The 24,494-nt window shown below is 41.2% G+C and overlaps 2 protein-coding genes and 1 pseudogene across 2 annotated transcripts; all 3 read left to right on the top strand.

The window, feature by feature from the left end:
• The first annotated feature begins 892 nt into the window (after window positions 1–892).
• On the top strand, window positions 893–10,774 carry LOC117049511 (protocadherin gamma-A6-like). The gene is made up of 2 exons (XM_033154238.1): window positions 893–3,595; window positions 9,617–10,774. The coding sequence occupies exons 1-2, from the start codon at window positions 1,169–1,171 to the stop codon at window positions 10,757–10,759; spliced, it is 3,570 nt and encodes a 1,189-aa protein (XP_033010129.1). The 5' UTR covers window positions 893–1,168; the 3' UTR covers window positions 10,760–10,774.
• A 3,355-nt stretch (window positions 10,775–14,129) lies between these two features.
• LOC117049626 lies at window positions 14,130–16,595 on the top strand (annotated as a pseudogene).
• Window positions 16,596–18,996: 2,401 nt separating this feature from the next.
• LOC117049509 (protocadherin gamma-A6-like) lies at window positions 18,997–21,484 on the top strand. Its single transcript, XM_033154235.1, has one exon. It carries the CDS (start codon window positions 19,064–19,066, stop codon window positions 21,482–21,484), a length of 2,421 nt encoding a protein of 806 aa, XP_033010126.1. The 5' UTR covers window positions 18,997–19,063.
• Window positions 21,485–24,494: the final 3,010 nt, after the last annotated feature.

The raw sequence follows: 24,494 nt of genomic DNA on the forward strand, positions 1-24,494 counted from the left end.
TCCTTGATAATTTTGCTTATTCTTTTTTGAACAGATCTCAGTCATCCACCAGGTGTATATAGGGACAGGAGTCCTTTCAGAAAACAAGGTCCTGAGATGTTCAGGGTTTTATATCCAATATATTTAAATAACTTACCATGAAGTACTCAAAACTCTTAATGCTTTTGAGGTACTGAGGGAGACTGAAACTGCTGTGCCTTCTGATATCTTTCTCTACCAGTACATACATACATACATACATAATTTTATTTGTACGCCTCCTTTCCACAGTTCAAACCATACTCAAGGCGGCTTACAACATACAAAATACCTAACTACAACATAACAAAAGTAGTCATAAACAATAAATAAAACATGGAACTGATAATAAAACACAACCAAACTGAACAATTTCCACATGAATCACAAGATCTAAAATAAAGATGGAAAAAACCAACAGCAACAAACCCTCATTACCCCCCCAAAAAAACCTACACCCCAACCCCAATTGTCTCACCCAGCCTCCTTTCCACTTTTAAATTCACTATCACCAGAGCATAGCAGGCGTGAGAGGAAGGTGGGCTAAAAGAGAAGGGGGCTGCTGGGTGCCCGAAGCCACGGTCCTCCATACAGTGCAGTTATCTTATGAATAAACACATGTACTGTCGAAACATTTAAAGCAGCCTGAGTGAGCACCTTGCTACCTTAAGTGCAGATAAGCCTGGGATGCTTTATAAAACATGCAGTAAACCCTACTTACACAACTATATTCATAGATAATGAATGCAAACCTCCTAATGCAATTAACACCCCATATATTAACACCCATTACAAGCACAGGAAAAAAGTATCATATCACTTGGGTCTATTAAACAGGATGTGGAACTTTCAGTGCATCACATCCCTGACTCAGATTGTCTAGGCAAATATGAAAGTAAGATTATGTTAAAATGATCTATAGTTTTCAGTTGAGCCTCTGGGTGTCGCTGTTCACCAATTTGGCTACAGAACACACTGGGAGTTCCATAAATTCTCTAATGTACAAACAGAAAATATCCGCATGACCATACTTGCACAGACATTGCAGGGAGTGTAATAGGAGCAACTTTAAATAAAAAAACAACAGCATTTATTTCAAACTCAAAAACGTCTGAGCCAGGATAAGTGGCATTTATCCTGTTGCAAGAAAATGGGAGAAAATCAGAAGCAATGGAGCTGTAAAGGGACAATCTTGTTGCAATGCCTCATACTGATGTTCATTTTGAAGACAGTTTCTGCACAGCTTCATTATTCCATTCCAGAGGAGATGCAGAAAGGCTCTTTTGTGGGAAATATTGCAAAGGATCTAGGAATGGATGGAAATAATCTTTCAAACCGTGAGCTCCGGATTCTTACCAGAACAGGTATGATTCAGTATTTTACTTTGAACTACAACAGTGGTCATTTACAAACCACTGAGAGAATTGACAGAGAAGAAATTTGTGCATGGGCAGAGAAGTGCAAATTAAATTTTCAGGTTATTGTTGAGAGTAAAAGAAAACTTTATGGAGTTGAAGTGGAAGTTACTGATATAAACGATAATGCTCCCCACTTTCCTCCAGGACAACTGGAGGTGAAAATTAATGAAATATCTGTAAAAGGCTCTCGGTTTCCTCTGCCTGATGCTACTGATCCAGATCTGGGGATAAATTCTGTTCAGAATTACCAACTCACAGGCAGCGTGCATTTTTCTCTGGATGTTCAAACAGGAGAAAATGGTCCCAAACATGCTGAGCTGGTGCTGGAAAAATCTTTGGACAGAGAAGAACAATCAGTTTATGATCTGATTCTTATGGCTATGGATGGGGGTGATCCTGTCAGGACTGGCACTGCTCAAATTCAAGTCATTGTTTTAGATGTAAATGACAACGCACCAATTTTTAGCCAACCAGTCTATGAAATCAGCATTGAGGAGAACATTCCCAAAGGGTCCATAGTCTGTGCAGTCAAAGCCACTGATCTGGATGAAGGAATCAACGGAGAGGTGAAATACTCCTTCAAAAAAACCACAAAAAAGGATTCACAAATGTTTCTTTTAAATTCAACAACTGGCATAATAACCCTCATGGGAAACTTGGACTTTGAGACATCACCCTTCTATGAATTTGAGGTGCAAGCTGAAGATTTTGGAGGACTGTTTGACAGAGCAAAGGTTGAGATCATGGTCACAGATCTGAATGACAATGCGCCGGAATTAACTGTGACCTTTCTGACCAACTCTATTCAAGAGAATTCATCAACCGGAACAGTTATTGCTATTATAAATGTAGAAGATCAAGATTCTGGAATCAATAGTGAGGTCACATGCACAATTCCCAGAAACCTCCCATTTCAGCTAAAACAATCCATAGACAACTTTTATAGTTTGGTGACAGATGGCCCCCTTGACAGAGAACAAGTGGCAAACTACAACATCACCATCACAGTAACTGATCATGGAATGCCTTCTCTTTCTACAGCCACCATCATAGCTCTGCACATTTTAGACACAAATGATAACCCACCTCACTTTGCAAGATCAGATTACAAATCATTTTTCATGGAAAATAATCAGAGAGGAGCATCCATCTTTTCTCTAAATGCAAATGATCCAGACTGGGAAGAGAACTCCAGAATAACATATTCCATCATAGAAAGTCAAGAGACTGGCTCCCCTCTCTCCTCCTATCTCTCCATTAACTCTGAGACAGGGGTCATCTATGCTCTGAGTTCTTTTGACTATGAAGAGATCAGAGAGATGAAGTTCCTGGTCAAGGCTCAGGATGGAGGCTCTCCACCACTCAGCTCCAACGTCTCAGTGACTCTCTTCATCCTGGACCAGAATGACAATGCTCCCCAAATCCTGTACCCTTCCCCTCCCACTGATGGCTCCACGGGGATAGAGCTGGCCCCTCGCTCCTCTGAGCCAGGCTACTTGGTCACTAAGGTGGTGGCCGTGGATGCAGACTCTGGCCAGAATGCCTGGCTCTCCTACCAGTTGATCAAGGCCACCGAGCCAGGGCTCTTCACTCTAGGGCTCCACACGGGAGAGATCAGGACAGCCCGCTTCTTCCTGGAGAAAGATGCCCTCAAACAAAGCCTGGTGGTTTTAGTCAAGGACAATGGGCAGCCTTCAATGTCGGCTTCAGTCACTGTCACTGTGGTCTTGGCTGACAGCATCCCTGACATGCTGACTGATCTGAGCAGTGTCCCAGTATCTGAAGACCCACAGTCAGATCTCACCTTCTACTTGGTGACTGCAGTGGCTTTTGTCTCCTGCTTGTTCTTCACCTTCCTCCTTGTGTTATTGGCACTCAAACTTCGCAGGTGGAAAAACTCTCAGCTTTGTGATAGTGCAAGTTTGAATTTCAGTGGTGCACCAGTTTCACAGTTTGTGGGGATTGATGGAGTCCGGGCATTTCTTCAGTCTTATTGCCATGAGGTTTCACTGACGTCAGGCTCTCGGAAAAGTCAGATTCTTTTTCCAATCGGAAGCTGTACCAATACTCTGACACCACAACAGGCTCCTGATAAGACAGGCCCTGTGTTACTCATAGGTGATACTAACACAGTTACGGAGGAGGCAGCAATCCATCAGGTGAGCACATAAATTTTAGTACTTCCCATTTGATCTCCCAGTATTCTAAAATGCATAGGAAACTTTCCTGAGTACAAAAGGTTTCATGGCTCAGGCAATCACCATCCAGGAATGGGAGACTAAGAAGAACCACAGCATGGTGTAGATTGCACATCTCTTCCCAAGGTCCCTCCTTTGCATGTTTAGTTAAACTAAGGATGCATTCCTGAAGGCTGCTAGTGCCATTGTTTAATAATGATTAACAAGGTCTCTAGAACAGGTAGGTTTACCAGAACATTTGATAGAAGGGCTCTCTCTCTCCATGACTGTAGGACAGAGGTGGAAAACTAGTGGGCTGCATGCACCCTCCACTTCTGTCAGTGGAGTCCCCCAAACTGCCTGTACCTTCCTGATCCTGCCAAAGAGAAACACCACTACCAGAGACAGGGTGGGTTGGGGAATCAGTCATCTCATCTACCTGGGTGGGTGCAGTGGCTTTTGTTTCCTGCTTGTTCTTCATTTTCCTCCTTGTGTTACTGGCCATCAGTTGCGCAGTTGGAGAAAACTGCAGCTGTTTGAGTCAAGGAGTGTGAATTTCAGTGGTACTCCCGTCTCACAGTTTGTGGCTATTGATGGAATCCAACATTTCTTTACTCTTATGGTGATGATATTTCTCTTACTACTGACTTTAGGAAAAACCAGTTTAACACTTCCAAGGCAAATTATTTCCATACTGCCACCAATGAACAGGCCTAGGAGGTAAAGGATCCTATTTTTGCTAATGGGGATTTAGATTGGAACAATGGAAATGAAATCAGAGACCAGGTGTGCTAACTTTTTCTTCTAATTGTAAATGTAGTTACAAATCTTGACAGATAAATTTCCCATTCATCTCTTTTCTTGACCCTTTTCAAAGCAATGGGACATGTTGGTAATTATTTTATTTCACTTATAGCTAGTATCTTATTTTACTAGTGGGAAAATGTTTATTGGTTCCAATCTGTGTTTTCTTAAACCACTGGGACTTACATGACAGTAAGGATTTTATATTTGAAATTTATTGTGGTTTGGCTCTGTGCAGGATATTTGAACAAACTACCTACACAACCCAGCCTTCCCACTTTATTTCTCATCCTTGCTCTGTGTTCCATTGGGTTGCCATACATCCAAAATTTCCCAGACATATCTGGAATACTGCATTCGTCAGCACCGTCCAAGCAGAAATCTGTCAAATGTCAGGGAAAATCTGGGCATATGGAAGCCCATGCCAGCAGTGTCAATTTTGCCGATTCTCCCTTAAAATATCATTTCCCCCCTGACCTTGCAAAAACAACAACAACACCTTTTTAATAACAACTACTACTACTACTACAACTACAACTACTACAACAGCACCTTTTTCTGTCCAGATTTTCACTGTTTGAAATATGGCAACCCTAGTTGCCACTGAAGGTCTGATTGCCTGAGACACAGGCCAGAAGGCACAGTGGGTGGCCTTCTCACTTTGGTGAGTGGCAAGGAGGGAAACAGAAGGGGGAATAAGATAGCAGAAAGAGGGAAAAAGGGGTGGCCTTTTTTGTCTTGGCTCCTCCTCCCCCCCTGACTGTGCCCACATTTGGTTTCAGCCCTGTCCACCACTGGCTTTTGTCTTGCCCAGCATCTGTATATGGCCCCTGGCAGATTACTTCTGGGGGAATGTGGCCCTCACCAGAAAAAAGGTTCCCCACCCCCTGTTCTGTTCAGTTGTGGAATGCCTCTGCCCTGGGAAGCCTGATTGGCCCCTCGTTAACTGACAGGCTGTGAAGACCTCTATGTTCAATTACACTGTCAATTACTTCTTCCACCTGCCTGTTGGTTGATTGATTGTTTTCATTCAAGTTGTGATCTGCTTTGGGAGACACTGGACTAAAAGCTGAGATAAACCTATTTGGAATAAATACATTTTACTGTGGTAAGATGATCTTCTGGTTCTGTTTGCCAACCACTATTCTTAAATGGGTGTAACTTGTTCCTAGTTATGTGCAAGTAATAACTGCTCACAGTAGGCATAAAGGTAAAGGTAAGGGGACCCCTGACCGTTAGGTCCAGTCGCGGATGACTCTGGGGTTGCGGCGCTCATCTCACTTTACTGGCCTAGGGAGCCGGTGTACAGCTTCTGGGTCATGTGGCCAGCATGACTAAGCCGCTTCTGGCGAACCAGAGCAGCGCACGGAAACGCCGTTTACCTTCCCGCAGGAGCGGTACCTATTTATCTACTTGCACTTTGACGTGCTTTCGAACTGCTAGGTGGGCAGTAGACATAGACTGCCTCAAAGCCTGGAAGGAAAGGGAGTGTAGCTATATGCACTGTGAGTGCTGGTGGTAATTGCATGCTGAAATAGCTACCCTATCCTGCCTGCATTACAGTTCCCAATCCCATATCAGGAGCCATGTGCTAGAAGGAGGCATCCAGCCTCTATAGACCCTGCATAGATCTCTTTCCAGCAAGGAAATTTACAGTAGAATCCCTCCAAGCTTTAATCTACCTTGCCGGACTGGGTCATTAGTCAAATATTGATTCATTTTGTTATGTGTATGCATTGTGTTTTAGTCTATGTTTTTGGCTAATCTTTCTATACAGAACAATGGTGTTACTATTCACTGATAACTCCACATTTTCAGGCTATAAGAATTTGACCTATCAAAATAATATCAACAATAAGACTGATAGAATGTCAGAAAATCATTCCGAATCTATGATTGCATTTAAGTCAAGCGTGTATACAAGCAGTTCAGGATATATCTTAGTCCCCCTAAAAAAGCTTCCTATTACTCAAAACCTCTCTGCACTGATTCAATAATGGAAGAAAAGAAGGTTCTCAGTTCGAAACTACTACTACTACTACTATTACTTATTACAGTCTGACAAGCTGAAATTCTAATAAATAAATAAAAAATAAAAAATTGTCCAGTAGCACCTTAGAGACCAACTAAGTTTGTTCTTGGTATGAGCTTTCTTGTGCATGTACACTTCTTCAGATACACTGAAACAGAAGTCGGTAGACCCTTATATATAGTGGGAGGGTGGGTTGGGTTCCCCCCCCCCCAGAAGGGTAGTAGGAGATGGGTAGTAGGAGATGGCTAATGCAATAAATAAACTGATTGACTCAATGGGTATTGTAAATCTGTTGACCACTGTTAACAACTGCAATTAGTCCTACAGAAAAAAAGCAAGGGATAGTATGCAGATGACCTGAAACTGAAATTCTGGCAGAGTAGTGCACACTTTGAATGCATTTACTGTATGTAGAAGCTTTTTCCTCCTGTCATAAACATTCCTGATTAATTACAGTAAACTTCCACATGTGCCAAAGCAATCCAACAACGCAATACATCTAACAAAACTTTTATCTTCAGATATAAGTCTCATTGACTTCAATGGAGTTTATACCCAGGTAAGTTGGTATAGGATTGCAATGTAAAAAATGTAATAAAATCTTGCTAGCAAAGGTTGCACTATGAAAACAGAAATGAAAAATCAATTATTCAAAAGTAACATATGGGTCATTTTGGGAAATACCATTGAAAAACATCCAAAAAAGTCAAAGCGAGAGTATTGAATGATTCACCACCTAAGGAATTAGGAATCATCACACAGAGTGGTAAGGAAAGATGTATCACCCAAAACTTCCTCAGTGGCCAGCCAGATGTCACAGGGAAGATTACAACATATGAGAAAAATGTCAAATGAATATGCATAGGAATAAAGAATGACAGAGTTATCCTATGCTAATGTGAATTTAAATTTCTTTTCTAGCATTTTATTATGGCAAACAGAACAGAAATAAGACACACAATGCACCAAAATCTTAAAGACAGAACAAAATACAAAATTTACATTTCCTAAACAAGTTCATAATTAAATAAAGGCCAAATCACCAGAATTCTGGCAGGGATAGAGTTGCCAGGACACTCCAAAATTGTTGTGATTTTTTAAAGGAAAACCCGGAACTTGTTGAGCTTTTTCTAAACAAAAATGCCAAAAAAATGTGATTTCGCAAATTGCTTGCCTTAGAAAGAGGACAAAATGCTGCCTTTCAGAAAGGCGTCAATTCCACCTTTGAAATCCCGGTAACGTCCAGGGAAATCTGAACGTATGGCAGCCCTAGGCAGGGATGTAGGCTTTCTGAATTATTGCATGGTTTTCTTCTGCTGACAACTGGTTGTGTTTATGCTAAATAAAAAGCATCCTAAAGTGTCATTATCATCTACCAGCAAAAGCAATAAAAATATTAAAGTAACAGTTTGTATGCAATGAAAAACAAATCTGAATTAAGCTTATGTGATTACTAATCAAGCAATATTAAAGTACAGTTGGACAACCAGTGAAATAATTTTTAGTCATTCACAATTCTCCATAGATATCAGGGGGAAATAGCAATATAGAATTATAAGCTTGAATGAAAGCAAATACAGTTCCCCATGTGGACTCAGAGTGTCACTGTTGGACAACGTGGGAGCAGCCATGGCTCAGTATTTGCAAGCTCTTGGAGCAATCATGCTCTCTTAACACTTCAGCTGAGCAGAAAGGAAAAGCTTTTATTTTAAAAGCTGCTCAAGAAAGGAAAGCTCTCAGTTTCCCAAGGATCAGCTGAAAAGAACAATATTTCTATTATCTCACATAAGTCTACTGGGAGTCTTGAAAACTATACTGAAAGAAGGAGGAAATCAGGAAATGCAATGGATGTGATGGAAGTAAAGCAGGCAGAGAGAACAAGGAAGATCACCAAGAGGCAAGTACTGTTTCTGTTCATATTCTGGTCTGTGTTCTGCTGCCAGGTAGTGTCTGAGCAGATTCAATATTCAGTTCCAGAGGAAGCAGAGCAGGGCTCCTTTGTGGGGAACCTTGGTAAAGATCTGGGGTTGGATGTCAGAGAGCTATCAAAGCGCAAGCTTGGTATTTCTTCAGAAAAGCAATTCTTTGATCTGAATGAACAAAATGGCAACCTGTTTGTGAATGAGAAGATAGACCGGGAAGAGATTTGTGGAGAATCATCCAGTTGTGTCCTCAAATTAGAAGTTGTGGCACACAATCCTTTGAATATTTTCCACGTAAATATTTTAATCCAGGACATTAATGACAATGCCCCACATTTCCGGAATGAAAATATTGAGCTTAAATTGAGCGAGTCTACTCTGCCAGGAACTCGATTTGCTCTTGGAAATGCTGAAGACAAGGACATTGGCAAAAACTCCCTCCAGAATTATCAGTTGAGCTCAACTCCATATTTCACACTAGAAATTAAAGCTGGCAATGATGGTGGCAAATATGCAGAATTAATACTGCAGAAACAACTGGACAGGGAAAAGGAACACACACACCACATGGTCCTTACAGCCATGGATGGTGGAGAACCTCCAAAAACTGGAACAGCCAAAATATTGGTAACAGTTATTGATGCTAATGACAATTCACCTATCTTCATGGAGACATTCTACAAGGTGAGCCTAAAGGAGAATGCACCCAAAGGAACCTCTGTGCTTCAAGTCAAAGCATCTGACAGTGATGAAGGGTCAAATGCTGAGATCACTTATACTTTCAGTGACATCCCAAAAACAGCTGAGCAGAAGTTTCATCTGGATCCCAGAGACGGAATAATTACACTCATAGAAAGTGTTGATTTTGAGGACAAACAAAAATATGTGATGATAATTCAGGCAAGTGATGGAGGAGGATTGGTGGCACATTGCAATGTAGAGATTGAGGTTCTTGATGAGAATGACAATGCTCCAGATGTGATCCTTACATCCGTGTCCAGCCCAGTTCCAGAGGATGTGACATCTGGAGCTGTGATTGCTCTCATTAAAGTTCAGGACAGAGATTCTGGGGATAATGGAGAAGTCACATGTCACCTGAAGGAGCTTGTACCTTTCCTGATAGTCTCATCTTCAGATAATTACTTCAAGCTCCTCATAGATGGTGCCCTAGACAGAGAAAGGACTCCAGAGTATAATATTACAATCACAGCCACAGACAAAGGCACACCTCCACTCTCCACACACAAAACCATATCAATACAGATCTCAGATATCAATGATAACCCGCCAGCCTTTGAAACATCTTCCTACACTGCCTACGTTCCAGAAAACAATCCATCTGGAGCTTCAATTTTCCATGTCAAGGCTTCTGACCCAGATCTGGATCGCAATGCCCGAATCACTTACTCCATCCTTAATAGCAACATCAAGGACCTGCCTCTCTCCTCCTATGTCTCCATTAACTCTGAGACTGGAATCATCTATGCTCAACGCTCCTTTGACTATGAGCAGTTCAGGGAGTTTCAGATTCAAGTGAAGGCCCAAGATGGAGGTTCTCCACCACTCAATAGCAGTGCCACAGTGACAGTATGTGTTTTGGATCGAAATGATAACGCTCCGCATATCTTGTACCCTTCACAATCAACAGAGGGCTCACCTTTCTTTGAGATGGTGCCTCGGTCAGCTGAGTCGGGTTATCTGGTGACAAAGGTGGTGGCCGTAGACGCTGATTCTGGACACAATGCCTGGCTCTCCTTCCATCTCCTGCAGGCCACAGAGCCCTCACTCTTCAGCATTGGCTCCCACACAGGAGAGGTGCAGACAGTCCGAGCATTACTTGAGAGAGATGCAGTGAAGCAGAGGCTGGTGATCATGGTGAAGGACAATGGGCATCCTCCTCTCTCAGCCACCACGACTTTGAGCCTGGTGTTTGCTGAGAACTTCCAGGAGGCTCTTCCGGAAATGAACTCCCGACCAAATGACTCAGAGTATCAGTCTGATCTACAGTTTTATTTGGTATTGGCCTTGACCTTGGTGTCCTTTCTGTTCCTGGTGACGGTGATTCTGACCATTCTGATGAAGCTTCGAAGGTCAAGGAACCCCACTTTCCTTCAGTGCTTTATTCCTGACCTCCATTCAAAGGCTGGTGCCATATTCCCACCAAATTATGAAGACGGAACTTTGCCTTATTCCTACCAGGTCTGTCTGTCCTCTGAATCCAGGAGGAATGAGTTGACATTCCTGCAGCCCACTGTCCAAATAGCAGAGAACATCCTTTGCAATGGCAACTCTGACATTCCTTTGATGGTCAGTGGTTGTAATTTAAATTCTGAAAAGGAAAATGACAGCACGGTGAGTTATATTGCATTTTCTTTTTTGGGGAATTAGGTGTGTTATCACTTGTTTGAGATTTTATTTGTAAACAGTGGATGTTATCAAACTGGCATCCCAGACAATTCAGGCTATGTCACCAGGAAAGTAGGTAGGTAGTAGTACTGAGCTGCTACTGCTGCAGATTAAGTTAATAGGATGGACTTTCTAGCAGCTGTTGAGGGGCAGCATTGCAGTATGGAGGAGGCTCTGTCAGAATTGTCCAGGCACGCACACATCTGCATGCTGACTCAAGGTGAAGTACTAAGATCACAGGGTGGCGCAGCATGACTCAGTGGAGAGAATGGTTTTTCTTTTCTTATTTTTGCAGTACAAATGCAATTGAATATATAGTTATTTTCACGTTCTGTCCTTTATGAAATTTACAAGAAGATACTGTATACCAACAAGTCTTTCATAGCATATTCTTTAAATAAGTTGGTGAATTTGTTAGTAATTGGTAAAGTTTTTCAACTGAATTTTAGGAAGTGTGTGTGGAGTTTATTATGGGATAGATTATTTAATGAGAGTTAAGGATCAATTAATCCCTAAACCTTTGAGAATAAATTGATTTGGTTCTCATATACATATACAAATATTCTTACAAGGTATTGCATTTGGATATTGTGTTCCTGTCACGGACACACTTGGGACTTGGGTCTGATGAGAATAGCACAACATATTAAGTGGTGGAGCATTGATGGAAGCTATCAGTTGTACAAGCATTTCTTAGGCCCTGTGACTGCATGCTGTTTGTAGCATGGAAAATGCTCATGTGCAACCTGTGTAGAAGAGTGGCATCAAAAGGGAGTTTCTCTTGGCATGATTTCTAGAGATGCTGTATACCACTCTTGGTGTGGGGGCGGGACATGGGACGGGAACTACAGAAGTATTTTAAATAAATAAATATGCACGTATTCCCCCACTCCCAAGGTATGCATAAACTGGAAAGGCAAAACACAGTTAATGAATAGAAAGGAAAAGCTGTGGTTCCTGGATTGAAAAATACCCTGAACCAAACATAACCATATCATGAACCCAAAACTACCCCCCCCCCCGGGGCCAGTTCCTGTATTCTCTTATATATTACTGATGTCCAGCTTGGATGCAATCCCAGAGTACTGGCATTCCTTTCCTTGGCATTTAAACAGCAAAGAGCATTAATTTAATTTAATTTAATTTAAATAATATAATTTGCATTTTATTATTAGAGATTATGACAAGTTGTAACAGTTGTGATGAACAGTTTGTATGTAAGGATATGTGGATGTGGAGTATGTGGTTAGTATTTCTACCCTGCATAGATCTCTTTCAAGCAAGGAAATTTACAGTAGAATCCCTCCAAGCTTTAATCTACCTTGCTGCACAGGGTCATTAGTCAAATATAGATTCATTTTTTTATGTGTATGCATTGTGTGTTAGTCTATGTTTTTGGCTAATCTTTCTATACAAAACAATGGTGTTACTATTCACTGATAACTCCACATTTTCAGGCTATAAGAATTTGACCTATCAAAATAATATCAGCAATTTGTCTACTTATAGTAGTATTTGTCTAGTTATAGTAGTGGTGGGAGGTGTTTGGGTTAGTGTAGGTGAAGGTGTTGGATGGTTCTTTGTTATGGAAAAACCAATAAATTCTTTATAAAAAAAATAATAATAATATCAGCAATAAGACTGATAGAATATCAGAAAATCATTCCGAATCTATGATTGCATTTAAGTCAAGAGTGTATACAAGCAGTTCAGGATATATCTTAGTCCCCCTAAAAAGCTTCCTATTACTCAAAACCTCTCTGCACTGATTCAATAATGGAAGAAAAGAAGGTTCTCAGTTCAAAACTACTACTGCTACTACTACTACTACTACTACTACTTATTACAGTCTGACAAACTGAAATTCTAATAAATAAATAAAAATAAAAAATTCCTTCCAGTAGCACCTTAGAGACCAACTAAGTTTGTTCTTGGTATGAGCTTTTGTGTGCATGCACACTTCTTCAGATACACTGAAACAGAAGTTGCCAAACCCTTATATATAGTGGGAGGGTGGGGTGGGTTCCCCCCCCCCCAGAAGGGTAGTAGGAGATGGCTAATGCAATAAATAAACTGATTGACTCAATGGGTATGGTAAATCTGTTGACCACTGTTAACAACTGCAATTAGTCCTACAGAAAAAAAGCAAGGGATAGTATGCAGATGACCTGAAACTGAAATTCTGGCAGAGTAGTGCACACTTTGAATGCACTTACTGTATGTAGAAGCTTTTTCCTTCTGTCATAAACATTCCTGATTAATTACAGTAAACTTCGACATGTGCCAAAGCAATCCAACAACGCAATACATCAAACAAAACTTTTATCTTCAGATATAAGTCTCATTGACTTTACTGGAGTTTATACGCAGGTAAGTTGGTATAGGATTGCAATGTAAAAACTGTAATAAAATCTTGCTAGCAATGGTTGTACTATGAAAACAGAAATGAAAAATCAATTATTCAAAAGGATCATATGGGTCATCTTGGGAAATACCATTGAAAAACATCCCAAAAAGTCAAATGGAGAGTATTGAATGCTTCATCACCTAAGGAGTTAGGAATCATCACAGAATGGTAAGGAAAGATATTCCAAAATTGTTGAGATTTTTTTTAAGGAAAACCTGGAAGTTGTTGAGCTTTTCCTAGACAAAAATGCCAAAAAAGTGATTTCGTGATTTACTTGCTTAAGAACGAGGACAAATCCCCCCCCACGTCAATTCCGCCTTTGAAATCCTTGTAACGTTCAGAGAAATCCAATTGTATGGCAGCTCCAGGCAGGGATGTAGGCTTTCTGAATTATTGCATGGTTTTCTTCTGCTGACAACTGGTTGTGTTTATGCTACATCAAAGACATGCTAAAGTGTCGTTATAAGCTACAAGCAAAAGCAATAAAAACATTAAAGTAACAGTTTGTATGCAATGAAAAACAAATCTGAATTAAGCGTATGGGATTACTAATCAAGCAATACTAAAGTACATTTGGACAACCAGTGAAATATTTTTTAGTCATTCACAATTCTCCATAGATATCAGGGGGAAATAGCAATATAGAATTATAAGCTTGAATGAAAGCAAATACAGTTCCCCATGTGGACTCAGAGTGTCACTGTTGGACAACGTGGGAGCAGCCATGGCTCAACATTTGCAAGCTCTTGGAGCAATCATGCTCTCTTAACACTTCAGCTGAGCAGAAAGGAAAAGCTTTTATTTTAAAAGCTGCTCAAGAAAGGAAAGCTCTCAGTTTCCCAAGGATCAGCTGAAAAGAACAATATTTCTATTATCTCACATAAGTGTACTGGGAGTCCTGAAAATTAAAGGTATACTGAAAGAAGGAAGAAATCAGGAAATGCAATGGATGTGATGGAAGTAAAGCAGGCAGAGAGAACAAGGAAGATCGCCAAGAGGCAAGTACTGTTTCTGTTCATATTCTGGTCTGTGTTCTGCTGCCAGGTAGTGTCTGAGCAGGTTCAGTATTCGGTTCCAGAGGAAGCAGAGCAGGGCTCCTTTGTGGGGAACCTTGCTAAAGATCTGGGGTTGGATGTCAGAGAGCTGTCAAAGCGCAAGCTTGGTATTTCTTCAGAAAAGCAATTCTTTGATCTGAATGAACAAAATGGCAACCTGTATGTGAATGAGAGGATAGACCGGGAAGAGATTTGTGGGGAATCATCCACTTGTGTCCTCAAATTAGAAGTTGTGGCACACAATCCTTTGAATATTTTCCACGTAAATATTTTAATCCAGGACATTAATGATAATGCCCCACATTTCCGGAATGAAAATATTGAGCTTAAATTGAGCGAGTCTACTCTGCCAGGAACTCGATTTGCTCTTGGAAATGCTGAAGACAAGGACATTGGCAAAAACTCCCTCCAGAATTATCAGTTGAGCTCAACTCCATATTTCACACTAGAAATTAAAGTTGGCAATGATGGTGGCAAATATGCAGAATTAATACTGCAGAAACAACTGGACAGGGAAAAGGAACACACACACCACATGGTCCTTACATCCATGGATGGTGGAGAACCTCCAAAAACTGGAACAGCCAAAATATTGGTAACAGTTATTGATATTAATGACAATGCTCCTGTTTTCACCCAGACAATCTATAAAGTGAGCCTGAAGGAGAATGCACCCAAAGGAACCTCTGTGCTTCAAGTCAAAGCATCTGACAGTGATGAAGGGTCATATGCTGAGATCACTTATACATTCAGTGACATCCCAAAAACAGCTGAGCAGAAGTTTCATCTGGATCCCAGAGATGGAACAGTTACACTCATAGAAAGTGTTGATTTTGAGGACAGACAAAAATATGTGATGATAATTCAGGCTAGTGATGGAGGAGGATTGGTGGCACATTGCAATGTGGAGATTGAGGTTCTTGATGAAAATGACAATGCTCCAGATGTGATCCTTACATCCGTGTCTAGCCCAGTTCCGGAAGATGTCACATCTGGAGCTGTGATTGCTCTCATTAAAGTTCAGGACAGGGATTCTGGGGATAATGGAGAAGTCACCTGTCACCTGAAGGAGCTTGTGCCTTTCCTGATAGTCTCATCTTCAGATAATTACTTCAAGCTCCTCATAGATGGTGCCCTTGACAGAGAAAGGACTCCAGAGTATAATATTACAATCACAGCCACAGACAAAGGAACACCTCCACTCTCCACACACAAAACCATATCAATACAGATCTCAGATATCAATGATAACCCGCCAGCCTTTGAAACAACTTCCTACACTGCCTATGTTCCTGAGAACAATCCATCTGGAGCTTCAATTTTCCACATCAAGGCTTCTGACCCAGATCTGGATCGCAATGCCCGAATCACTTACTCCATCCTTAACAGCAACATCAAGGACCTGCCTCTCTCCTCCTATGTCTCCATTAACTCTGAGACTGGAATCATCTATGCTCAACGCTCCTTTGACTATGAGCAGTTCAGGGAGTTTCAGATTCAAGTGAAGGCCCAAGATGGAGGTTCTCCACCACTCAATAGCAGTGCCACAGTGACAGTATGTGTTTTGGATCGAAATGATAATGCTCCACAGATTCTGTACCCCTCACAATGAACAGAGGGCTCACCTTTCTTTGAGATGGTGCCTCGGTCAGCTGAGTCGGGTTATCTGGTGACAAAAGTGGTGGCCGTGGACGCTGATTCTGGACACAATGCCTGGCTCTCCTTCCATCTCCTGCAGGCCACAGAGCCCTCACTCTTTAGCATTGGCTCCCACACAGGAGAGGTGCAGACAGTCCGAGCATTACTTGAGAGAGATGCAGTGAAGCAGAGGCTGGTCATCATGGTGAAGGACAATGGGCATCCTCCTCTCTCAGCCACCACGACTTTGAGCCTGGTGTTTGCTGAGAACTTCCAGGAGGCTCTTCCGGAAATGAACTCCCAACCAAATGACTCAGAGTATCAGTCTGATCTACAGTTTTATTTGGTATTGGCCTTGACCTTGGTGTCCTTTCTGTTCCTGGTGACGGTGATTCTGACCATTCTGATGAAGCTTCGAAGGTCAAGGAACCCCACTTTCCTTCAGTGCTTTATTCCTGACCCCCATTCAAAGGCTGGTGCCATATTCCCACCAAATTATGAAGACGGAACTTTGCCTTATTCCTACCAGGTCTTTCTGTCCTCTGAATCCAGGAGGAATGAGTTGACATTCCTGCAGCCCACTGTCCAAATAGCAGAGAACATCCTTTGCAATGGCAACTCTGACATTTCTTTGATGGTCAGTGGTGGTAATTTAAATTCTGAAAAGGAAAATGACAGCACGGTGAGTTATATTGCATTTTCTTTTTGGGGGAATTAGGTGTGTTATCACTTGTTTGTGATTTTATTTGTAAACAGTGGATGTTATCAAACTGGCATCCCAGACAATTCAGGCTATGTCACCAGGAAAGTAGGTAGGTAGTAGTACTGAGCTGCTACTGCTGCAGATTAAGTTAATAGGATGGACTTTCTAGCAACTGTTGAGGGGCAGCATTGCAATATGGAGGAGGCTCTGTCAGAATTGTCCAGGCACACATCTGCATGCTGACTCAAGGTGAAGTACTAAGATCACAGGGTGGCGCAGCATGGCTGAGTGGAGAGAATGCTTTTTCTTTTCTTTTCTTATTTTTGCAGTACAAATGCAATTGAATATATAGTTATTTTCACGTTCTGTCCTTTATGAAATTTACAAGAAGATACGGTATATCAAAAAGTCTTTCATAGCATATTCTTTAAATAAGTTGGTGAATTTGTTAGTAATTGGTAAAGTTTTTCAACTGAATTTTAGGAAGTGTGTGTGGAGTTTATTATGGGATAGATTATTTAATGAGAGTTAAGGATCAATTAATCCCTAAACCTTTGAGAATAAATTGATTTGGTTCTCATATACATATACAAATATTCTTACAAGGTATTGCATTTGGATATTGTGTTCCTGTCACGGACACACTTGGGACTTGGGTCTGATGAGAATAGCACAACATATTAAGTGGTGGAGCATTGATGGAAGCTATCAGTTGTACAAGCATTTCTTAGGCCCTGTGACTGCATGCTGTTTGTAGCATGGAAAATGCTCATGTGCAACCTGTGTAGAAGAGTGGCATCAAAAGGGAGTTTCTCTTGGCATGATTTCTAGAGATGCTGTATACCACTCTTGGTGTGGGGGCGGGACATGGGACGGGAACTACAGAAGTATTTTAAATAAATAAATATGCACGTATTCCCCCACTCCCAAGGTATGCATAAACTGGAAAGGCAAAACACAGTTAATGAATAGAAAGGAAAAGCTGTGGTTCCTGGATTGAAAAATACCCTAAACCAAACATAACCATATCATGAACCCAAAACTACCCCCCCCCCCGGGGCCAGTTCCTGTATTCTCTTATATATTACTGATGTCCAGCTTGGATGCAATCCCAGAATACTGGCATTCCTTTCCTTGGCATTTAAACAGCAAAGAACATTAATTTAATTTAATTTAATTTAATTCAATTTAAATAATATAATTTGCATTTTATTATTAGAGATTATGACAAGTTGTAACAGTTGTGATGAACAGTTTGTATGTAAGGATGTGTGGATGTGGAGCGTGTGGTTAGTATTTCTACTTATACCATCTCCAGTCATGCTTCCATACTGTAGAAATATAGTGGTACCCCAGGTTACAGATGCTTAAGGTTACAGACTCCACTAACCCAGAAATAATGCTTCAGGTTAAGAACTTTGCTTCAGGGTAAGAACAGAAATTGTGCTCTGGCGGCACAGCGGCAGCGGGAGGCCACATTAGCTAAACTGGTGCTTCAGGTTAAGAACAGTTTCAGGTTAAGAACGGACCTCCAGAACGAATTAAGTTCTTAACCTGAGGTACCACTGTATAGGTGTCAATCTGGCCAGGAAAATACATCTGCACATCCTGTAATCGCTGGTTCAAATGCTTTAAAGCTGGGTCATGTGTACCACCAGTGTGTATTCCATTAGGAAAGATGAAGACTAATGTTAAAAGAACATCTGATGGAAAAACTGTGGTTTTTGACTGATATACTGGCAAGTTGTGCTAAATTTCATGCAAACCAACGTATTTGGTGTGACACAACAATGAATGTCATTGGCCAATGCCACAGCTATCTCTTTCTGCACATGGATGCCTCTGTTTCTCCATGAAAACAGCAGGAAAGAACTGTGTGCCACATATCAATTTCCTCACTTTAAAACTATAAGCATGCTCAGACATCACACTGACGCAAAGAAAAAAAGAAGTACCAGAGGATTACTATTCCTTTTTCTGCATCCAAAATAAATCTTTTGAATATCTAGCAAACAACATTGCTGAGAAAGTTCAGTATCCCAGAATTCAATTTATTTCAGAATTTCCAATAATGGGGTAGGGTAGGAACCCTAAACATACTTGTCTTTCCTGCTCCTTTTCAATTTGTTTACAGCAAACAAATCCTTAGTGGGTAATTTCTAAGGAAAAAGAATAGTTATCCTAGCTATATCTGCATATAATAGCAGTAGTACAGTGAAATTGTGTTTACAGTATTTAATTTTAAAAAGTGAAGTTTTTGCAGTTTGGGCTTGAGCCTCTGGGTGTCACTGTTCACCAGAATGGAGCAGAAATGTGAAATCCTGCCCAATTGAAGTTGCCTTTCCGTTAAACACAAGCACAAAATATATAAAGGAACAAGCTTTGTCAGTGTAAAGAAGAAATGGAAGTTCATTTTTCTTAGAAGAAAATTGGATACAGCATCTTTTGAACCAGAATCTAGGGGTCTTTAACCTGCTGCAAGGATGGAAGGAATTCAGAGGCTGTGGAACTGCAGAAAGGTAATCCTCCAGTGCCTTTTCATGATGTTTTCTTGGAAGGCAGTTTCTGGGCAGATCCACTACTCCATTCCAGAAGAGATGCACAAAGGCTCTTCCGTGGGGAATGTTGCAAAGGACCTGGGAATGGATGGCAAGGAGCTCCCAGACCATGGACTTCGCATTGTTTATCCTGTAGGTATGATTCAGTACTTTTCTTTGAATGCCAACAATGGCCATTTGCAGATATCTGAGAGAATAGATAGAGAGGAAATCTGCAGAGAGGCAGAGAAATGTATTTTAAAGTTTCAGGTTCTTGTTGAAAGCGAATTGAAGCTTTATGGAATTGAAGTGGAAATTACAGATATAAATGATAATGCTCCCCACTTCCCTCTATGGGAACAGGAGCTGGAAATCAGTGAGGCATCTATACCTGGATTCCAGATCCCTCTTCCTGAAGCTCAAGATCCAGATTGGGGGATAAATTCAGTGCAGAGCTACCAACTCACAGGCAGTAGCCATTTTGCTTTGCATGTGCAAACAGAAGAAAATGGTGTCAGGCTTGTTGAACTTGTGTTGGAGAAGTCACTGGACAGAGAGGAACAATCAGCTTATGATCTGCTCCTCACAGCTACTGATGGAGGTGATCCCATCAGGTCTGGCACATTACAAATCCACATCGTTGTCCTTGATGCAAATGACAATGCACCAGTTTTCAGCCAACCTCTCTATGAAGTGAGTGTCAATGAGAATATTCCCAAGTGGTCCACAGTTTTGACAGTGAGAGCGACTGATATGGATGAAGGAATCAATGGAGACATTAAATACTCTTTCCACAAAATCACAAAGAGAGACTCCCAAATGTTTCTGTTAAATTCCACAACAGGTGAAATCATCCTTATTGGGAATCTTGATTATGAGGAATCATCTTTATATGCATTTGAGATACAAGCAAAAGATGGAGGAAGGCTGAGTGACAGATCAAAAGTTGTGATATCTATTATGGATCTGAATGACAATGCACCTGAATTATCAGTTACCTTTGCCACCAACACCATACTTGAAAGTTCACCATCACAAACGGTAATTGCCATTTTAAATGTCCAAGACCGAGATTCAGGAATCAATGGGAAAATCACATGTTCAATCCCTAGCAACCTCCCTTTCCAGCTAAAGAAGTCCATGGATAACTTTTACACTTTGGTGACTGATGGTGCCCTTGACAGAGAACAGGTGTCAGTCTTCAATATTACTGTCACTGTTACTGACCATGGAGTCCCCCCTCTCTCCACAGTCACAGTTATCACACTTCATGTTTTAGACACCAATGACAACCCACCCCTCTTTGAAAAAACAGACTATACTTTCTATTTTGTTGAGAATAACCAAAGAGGAGCAATGGTCTCTTCCTTAAGAGCAAATGATCTTGACTGGGAAGAAAATGCCAGAATAACATATTCCATCACTGATGACCAAAGAAGTGACTCCCGCCTCTCCTCCTACCTCTCCATTAACTCTGAGACGGGGGTTATATATGCTCTGACCTCCTTCGATTATGAAGAGTTTCGAGAAATTCAGTTCCGTGTAAAGGCCCAGGACGGAGGTTCTCCACCACTCAGCTCCAACGTCTCAGTGACTCTCTTCATCCTGGACCAGAATGACAATGCTCCCCAAATCCTGTACCCCTCCATGCCCACTGATGGCTCCACGGGGATAGAGTTGGCCCCTCGCTCCTCTGAGCCAGGCTACCTGGTCACTAAGGTGGTGGCCGTGGATGCGGACTCTGGCCAGAATGCCTGGCTCTCCTACCAGCTGATCAAGGCCACTGAGCCAGGGCTCTTCACTCTGGGGCTTCACACGGGAGAGATCAGGACGGCCCGTTTCTTCCTGGAGAAAGATGCCCTCAAGCAAAGCTTGGTCGTTTTAGTGAAGGACAATGGGCAGCCACCGCTCTCTGCTTCAGCCACTCTGACTGTGGTGCTGGCTGACACCATCCCTGCAATCCTCTCAGACCTGAGCAGCATCTCAGCTCCTGTAGAGCCTCCGTCAGACCTCACCTTCTACCTGGTCCTTGCAGTGGCTTTTGTCTCCTGCTTGTTCTTCACTTTCCTCCTTGTGTTACTGGCCATCAAGTTGCACAGGTGGAGAAATTCTCAGCTGCTTGAGTCGGGGAATGTGAATTTCAGTGGCGCTCCTATCTCACAGTTTGTGGGGATTGATGGAGTTCGAGCATTTCTGCACTCCTACTGCCAGGAGGTTTCTCTCACTACAGACTCTAGAAAGGTAAATTATTCCAATACTCTGAGCAATAAAGAAGCTAGTGAGGCAAAGGATCCAATCCTACCTGGTGAAGATGTAAACTTGAACAATGAAGGCTTAATCATAGTCCAGGTGAGCAAACAATTTTAGATTAACATGATTTTTTGTTTTGTTAATATCAGAATATATTTCCCATCTGCCTCTGGTTACTCTTTATATTCAGAACTATGTCAGTTTTCTTTTTATTCCTTTCAGCCCCCCCCCCCCTTTAGTCATCACTGGATATGTGATCCTTCTGTGAAGGATCTTCTTTCATCAAATCTTTGTCTTGACGCATCAGGTGACCAATCTTTGTCTCATTTGTGTTACTTTGGACTGCTGGTTGGGGCTCATAAAACAGAATGCTCCTCTATATGAAAACATAGTTCCCTACATATTGCAAACAATCATGCCTGGGAGACAGTTATTAGCCTGATTTTATTCCTCTCATCTAGTTTTTATGTGGAAGTGTATTTCCCGACCAGTATTGTTCAAGACTTCAATATGTGGGTTCCTGTTTAATTTATGGATGAATTTGATGCATTCTTAGTTGTTTTAGCTTTGACTGTTGTATTTTTGTTTTTATCTCATTTCTGCATGACATTTCCAAACATTGGGATGGATGGATGGATAGACAGCTAGTATATGAATAAATGAGTATATAAATGTGAGCAGCCACTGGCAAGACATAGGTTTACTTCCTTGGTGAGCACTAGAAAACTAGCGGCCGATGACAAGTCACTGTTCACTCCAGTCATTCAGACAGACAAGCTCTTAAACTGGAAGCAAACTGGTACATTTTTCTTTTTCTTTCAAGCAGCTTACAAATACCTACCATGGTCTGCATAGACATATAGGATAGTCAAACATGTAGTCAGCAAGTAACTTTGGTGGACTTGTTTGCATGTCCATGGTACTTCATAGGGACTTCTCTGATAGCAAGTAACCCCTTTCCCCCACACTCCCTCCAGAAAGCTGATATTCATATTCCCATTGCCAAAAGGCTTGTTATGTCATTTTCCAAAAGCAACCTAACTTTTTATTGACTGAGATATTATTGATGTTTGTATATTTTAGAATGATAAGATAAGGAGACTTAATTGGGGAGGGGACTCTGGGAATAAAAAAGAAAAAAGGTTGGTTGTGTTATGCTCCTTATAACTTGGAACCTTCACCCAGTGTCAGAAAACAACAGCAACACACAAACTTTTTTTGGGGGGGGGGTGTATTTTCTACCCCAATGAGATTTCCAATGTAAGGTGAGGGTAGAATTTTGAATCCCAAATATATGTGTCTGTGGTGTCAGAAGAAGAGTGCTTGACAATGTCCAAACATCCCAAGCTGGACAACACTCATTTGTGGGATGTGTTTCTGACCCCATTAAGAAACTCACAAGAAAACTGCCCTTGGTTAAAGAGGTGTCCCTAAACAATCTTATATGGTTGGTGCCAAGTTATTGACACTGCTGTAAGTTGTAGGGACTGAACTTTGGAGATATTGTAGGGGTGACCATTTGTGACAATGTCCTGGAAGTACTTTCATAGTAGAAAGAAAACTACACTGGAGCGGGGGCAGGGTGGGAATGCTTTGATTCACACAAAATTGTATGACGGTTAAAGAGAAACTGGAAATGATTTAATATTGGGAACACTTGGAAAAAAATGGTGCTTAAAATAGTTGCTTTACATTATTGTAAATACAAGAGGTAAAATCTTTTGATCACGTTAATCAAATGCACATTGGTTAGTTTGGTCTTTCAGTATTTTATTCTTTTACAAAAACTTTTTAAATGGAATGATGCACAAGTATAGAGCTATTATTGCTATTTTTAAACTGGTTGAAAGACAGATAGCAAATAACGTAATAATGTATACATGTTATTTCTTTTATAGAGAGTGCATCTAGCTTTAGTCCAGGTCCTATGGGAAGATTTTAAATATAAGCTTTCCCAATTTTTTTAATCACTTTAATTCAGCTAGGATCTAGTTTCCTTTTAATTAAGTCCAAGCATAAAAAGGGGTTCACCAGTGCTGTTAGCTAGTCCTCCCTGCCATTTCCTCCCCTTTCAAAATCAGCTTAGAAAAGATGTGGGGTGGTGGTGGTAACTGTTAGTGAGCAGAGGTAGGAGAGTCCTCTTTAGCCTCTAACCGGAAATGTTGTTCCTGAACATGCACAGAAATGGAATTTCCTGCCAGAAAGCATGTCAAGTGTAGTTTCCTCTGCCTCTTGATCCAATTCATGAGACCTTGACAAACCCTGTGTACTCTGGTAAGGAATTATGCTCCCTAAAGGCTCCAGAAGACGACAATTTCTCTAGAAGACTCTGGAAAAGAAAACTATCTCTCATTAGTTGTCCTCACTACCAGTTATCCCCTCTCTCCTTTCCCTATGGTGGTTTTTTTTAAATTAAAACAAAGCAATGACCCTGAATGGTGAGGGACCAGGAAGCGTCAAGGATGCACACAAGGGATGAGGAAGAAATTTGTTTCCGTTTACATTTAAAGGTGAACTTACCTCACAAGCAATTGCCTTCTTTAGGGATAAAATTATATGTAGAATTATAGAAATAGCAAAAACAGTTCCCCATGTGGACTCAGAGTGTCACTGTTGGACAACATGGGGACATCCATGGCTCAGTATTTGCAAGGCTCTTAGAGCAGTCTCTCTCTCTTAAAACATCAGTGGAGGAGAAAGGAAAAGCTTTCATTTTAAAAGCTGCTCAAGAAAGTAAAGCTCTGTTTCCCAAGGATCAGATAAAACGAACAATATTAGTACTATCTCATATAAGTGTACTGAGAGTCTTGAAAACTGAATTGAAAGAGGAGGATAAATCAGGAAATGCAATGGATGTGATGGAAGTAAAGCAAGCAGAGAGAACAAGGGAGATCACCAAGAGGCAAGTACTGTTTCTGTTCATATTCTGGTCTGTGTTCTTCTGCCAGGTGGTGTCTGAGCAGATTCAATATTCAGTTCCAGAGGAAGCAGAGCAGGGCTCCTTTGTGGGGAACCTTGCTAAAGATCTGGGGTTGGATGTCAGAGAGCTGTCAAAGCGCAAGCTTGGTATTTCTTCAGAAAAACAATTCTTTGATTTGAATGAACAAAATGGCAACCTGTATGCGAA

This window comes from Lacerta agilis, chromosome 7, assembly GCF_009819535.1.
Source record: "Lacerta agilis isolate rLacAgi1 chromosome 7, rLacAgi1.pri, whole genome shotgun sequence".
In the NCBI taxonomy this organism is placed as follows: domain Eukaryota; kingdom Metazoa; phylum Chordata; class Lepidosauria; order Squamata; family Lacertidae; genus Lacerta; species Lacerta agilis.

Bases quoted from the DNA above. Each gene is read 5' to 3' on its own strand.
- LOC117049511 (XM_033154238.1), top strand. From the start codon at position 1,169: ATGGGAGAAAATCAGAAGCAATGGAGCTGTAAAGGGACAATCTTGTTG. The intron at 3,596-9,616 runs GTGAGCACATAA...CTCTCCACACAC, and splicing joins AGGAGGCAGCAATCCATCAG to AAAACCATATCAATACAGAT.
- LOC117049509 (XM_033154235.1), top strand. From the start codon at position 19,064: ATGGAAGGAATTCAGAGGCTGTGGAACTGCAGAAAGGTAATCCTCCAG.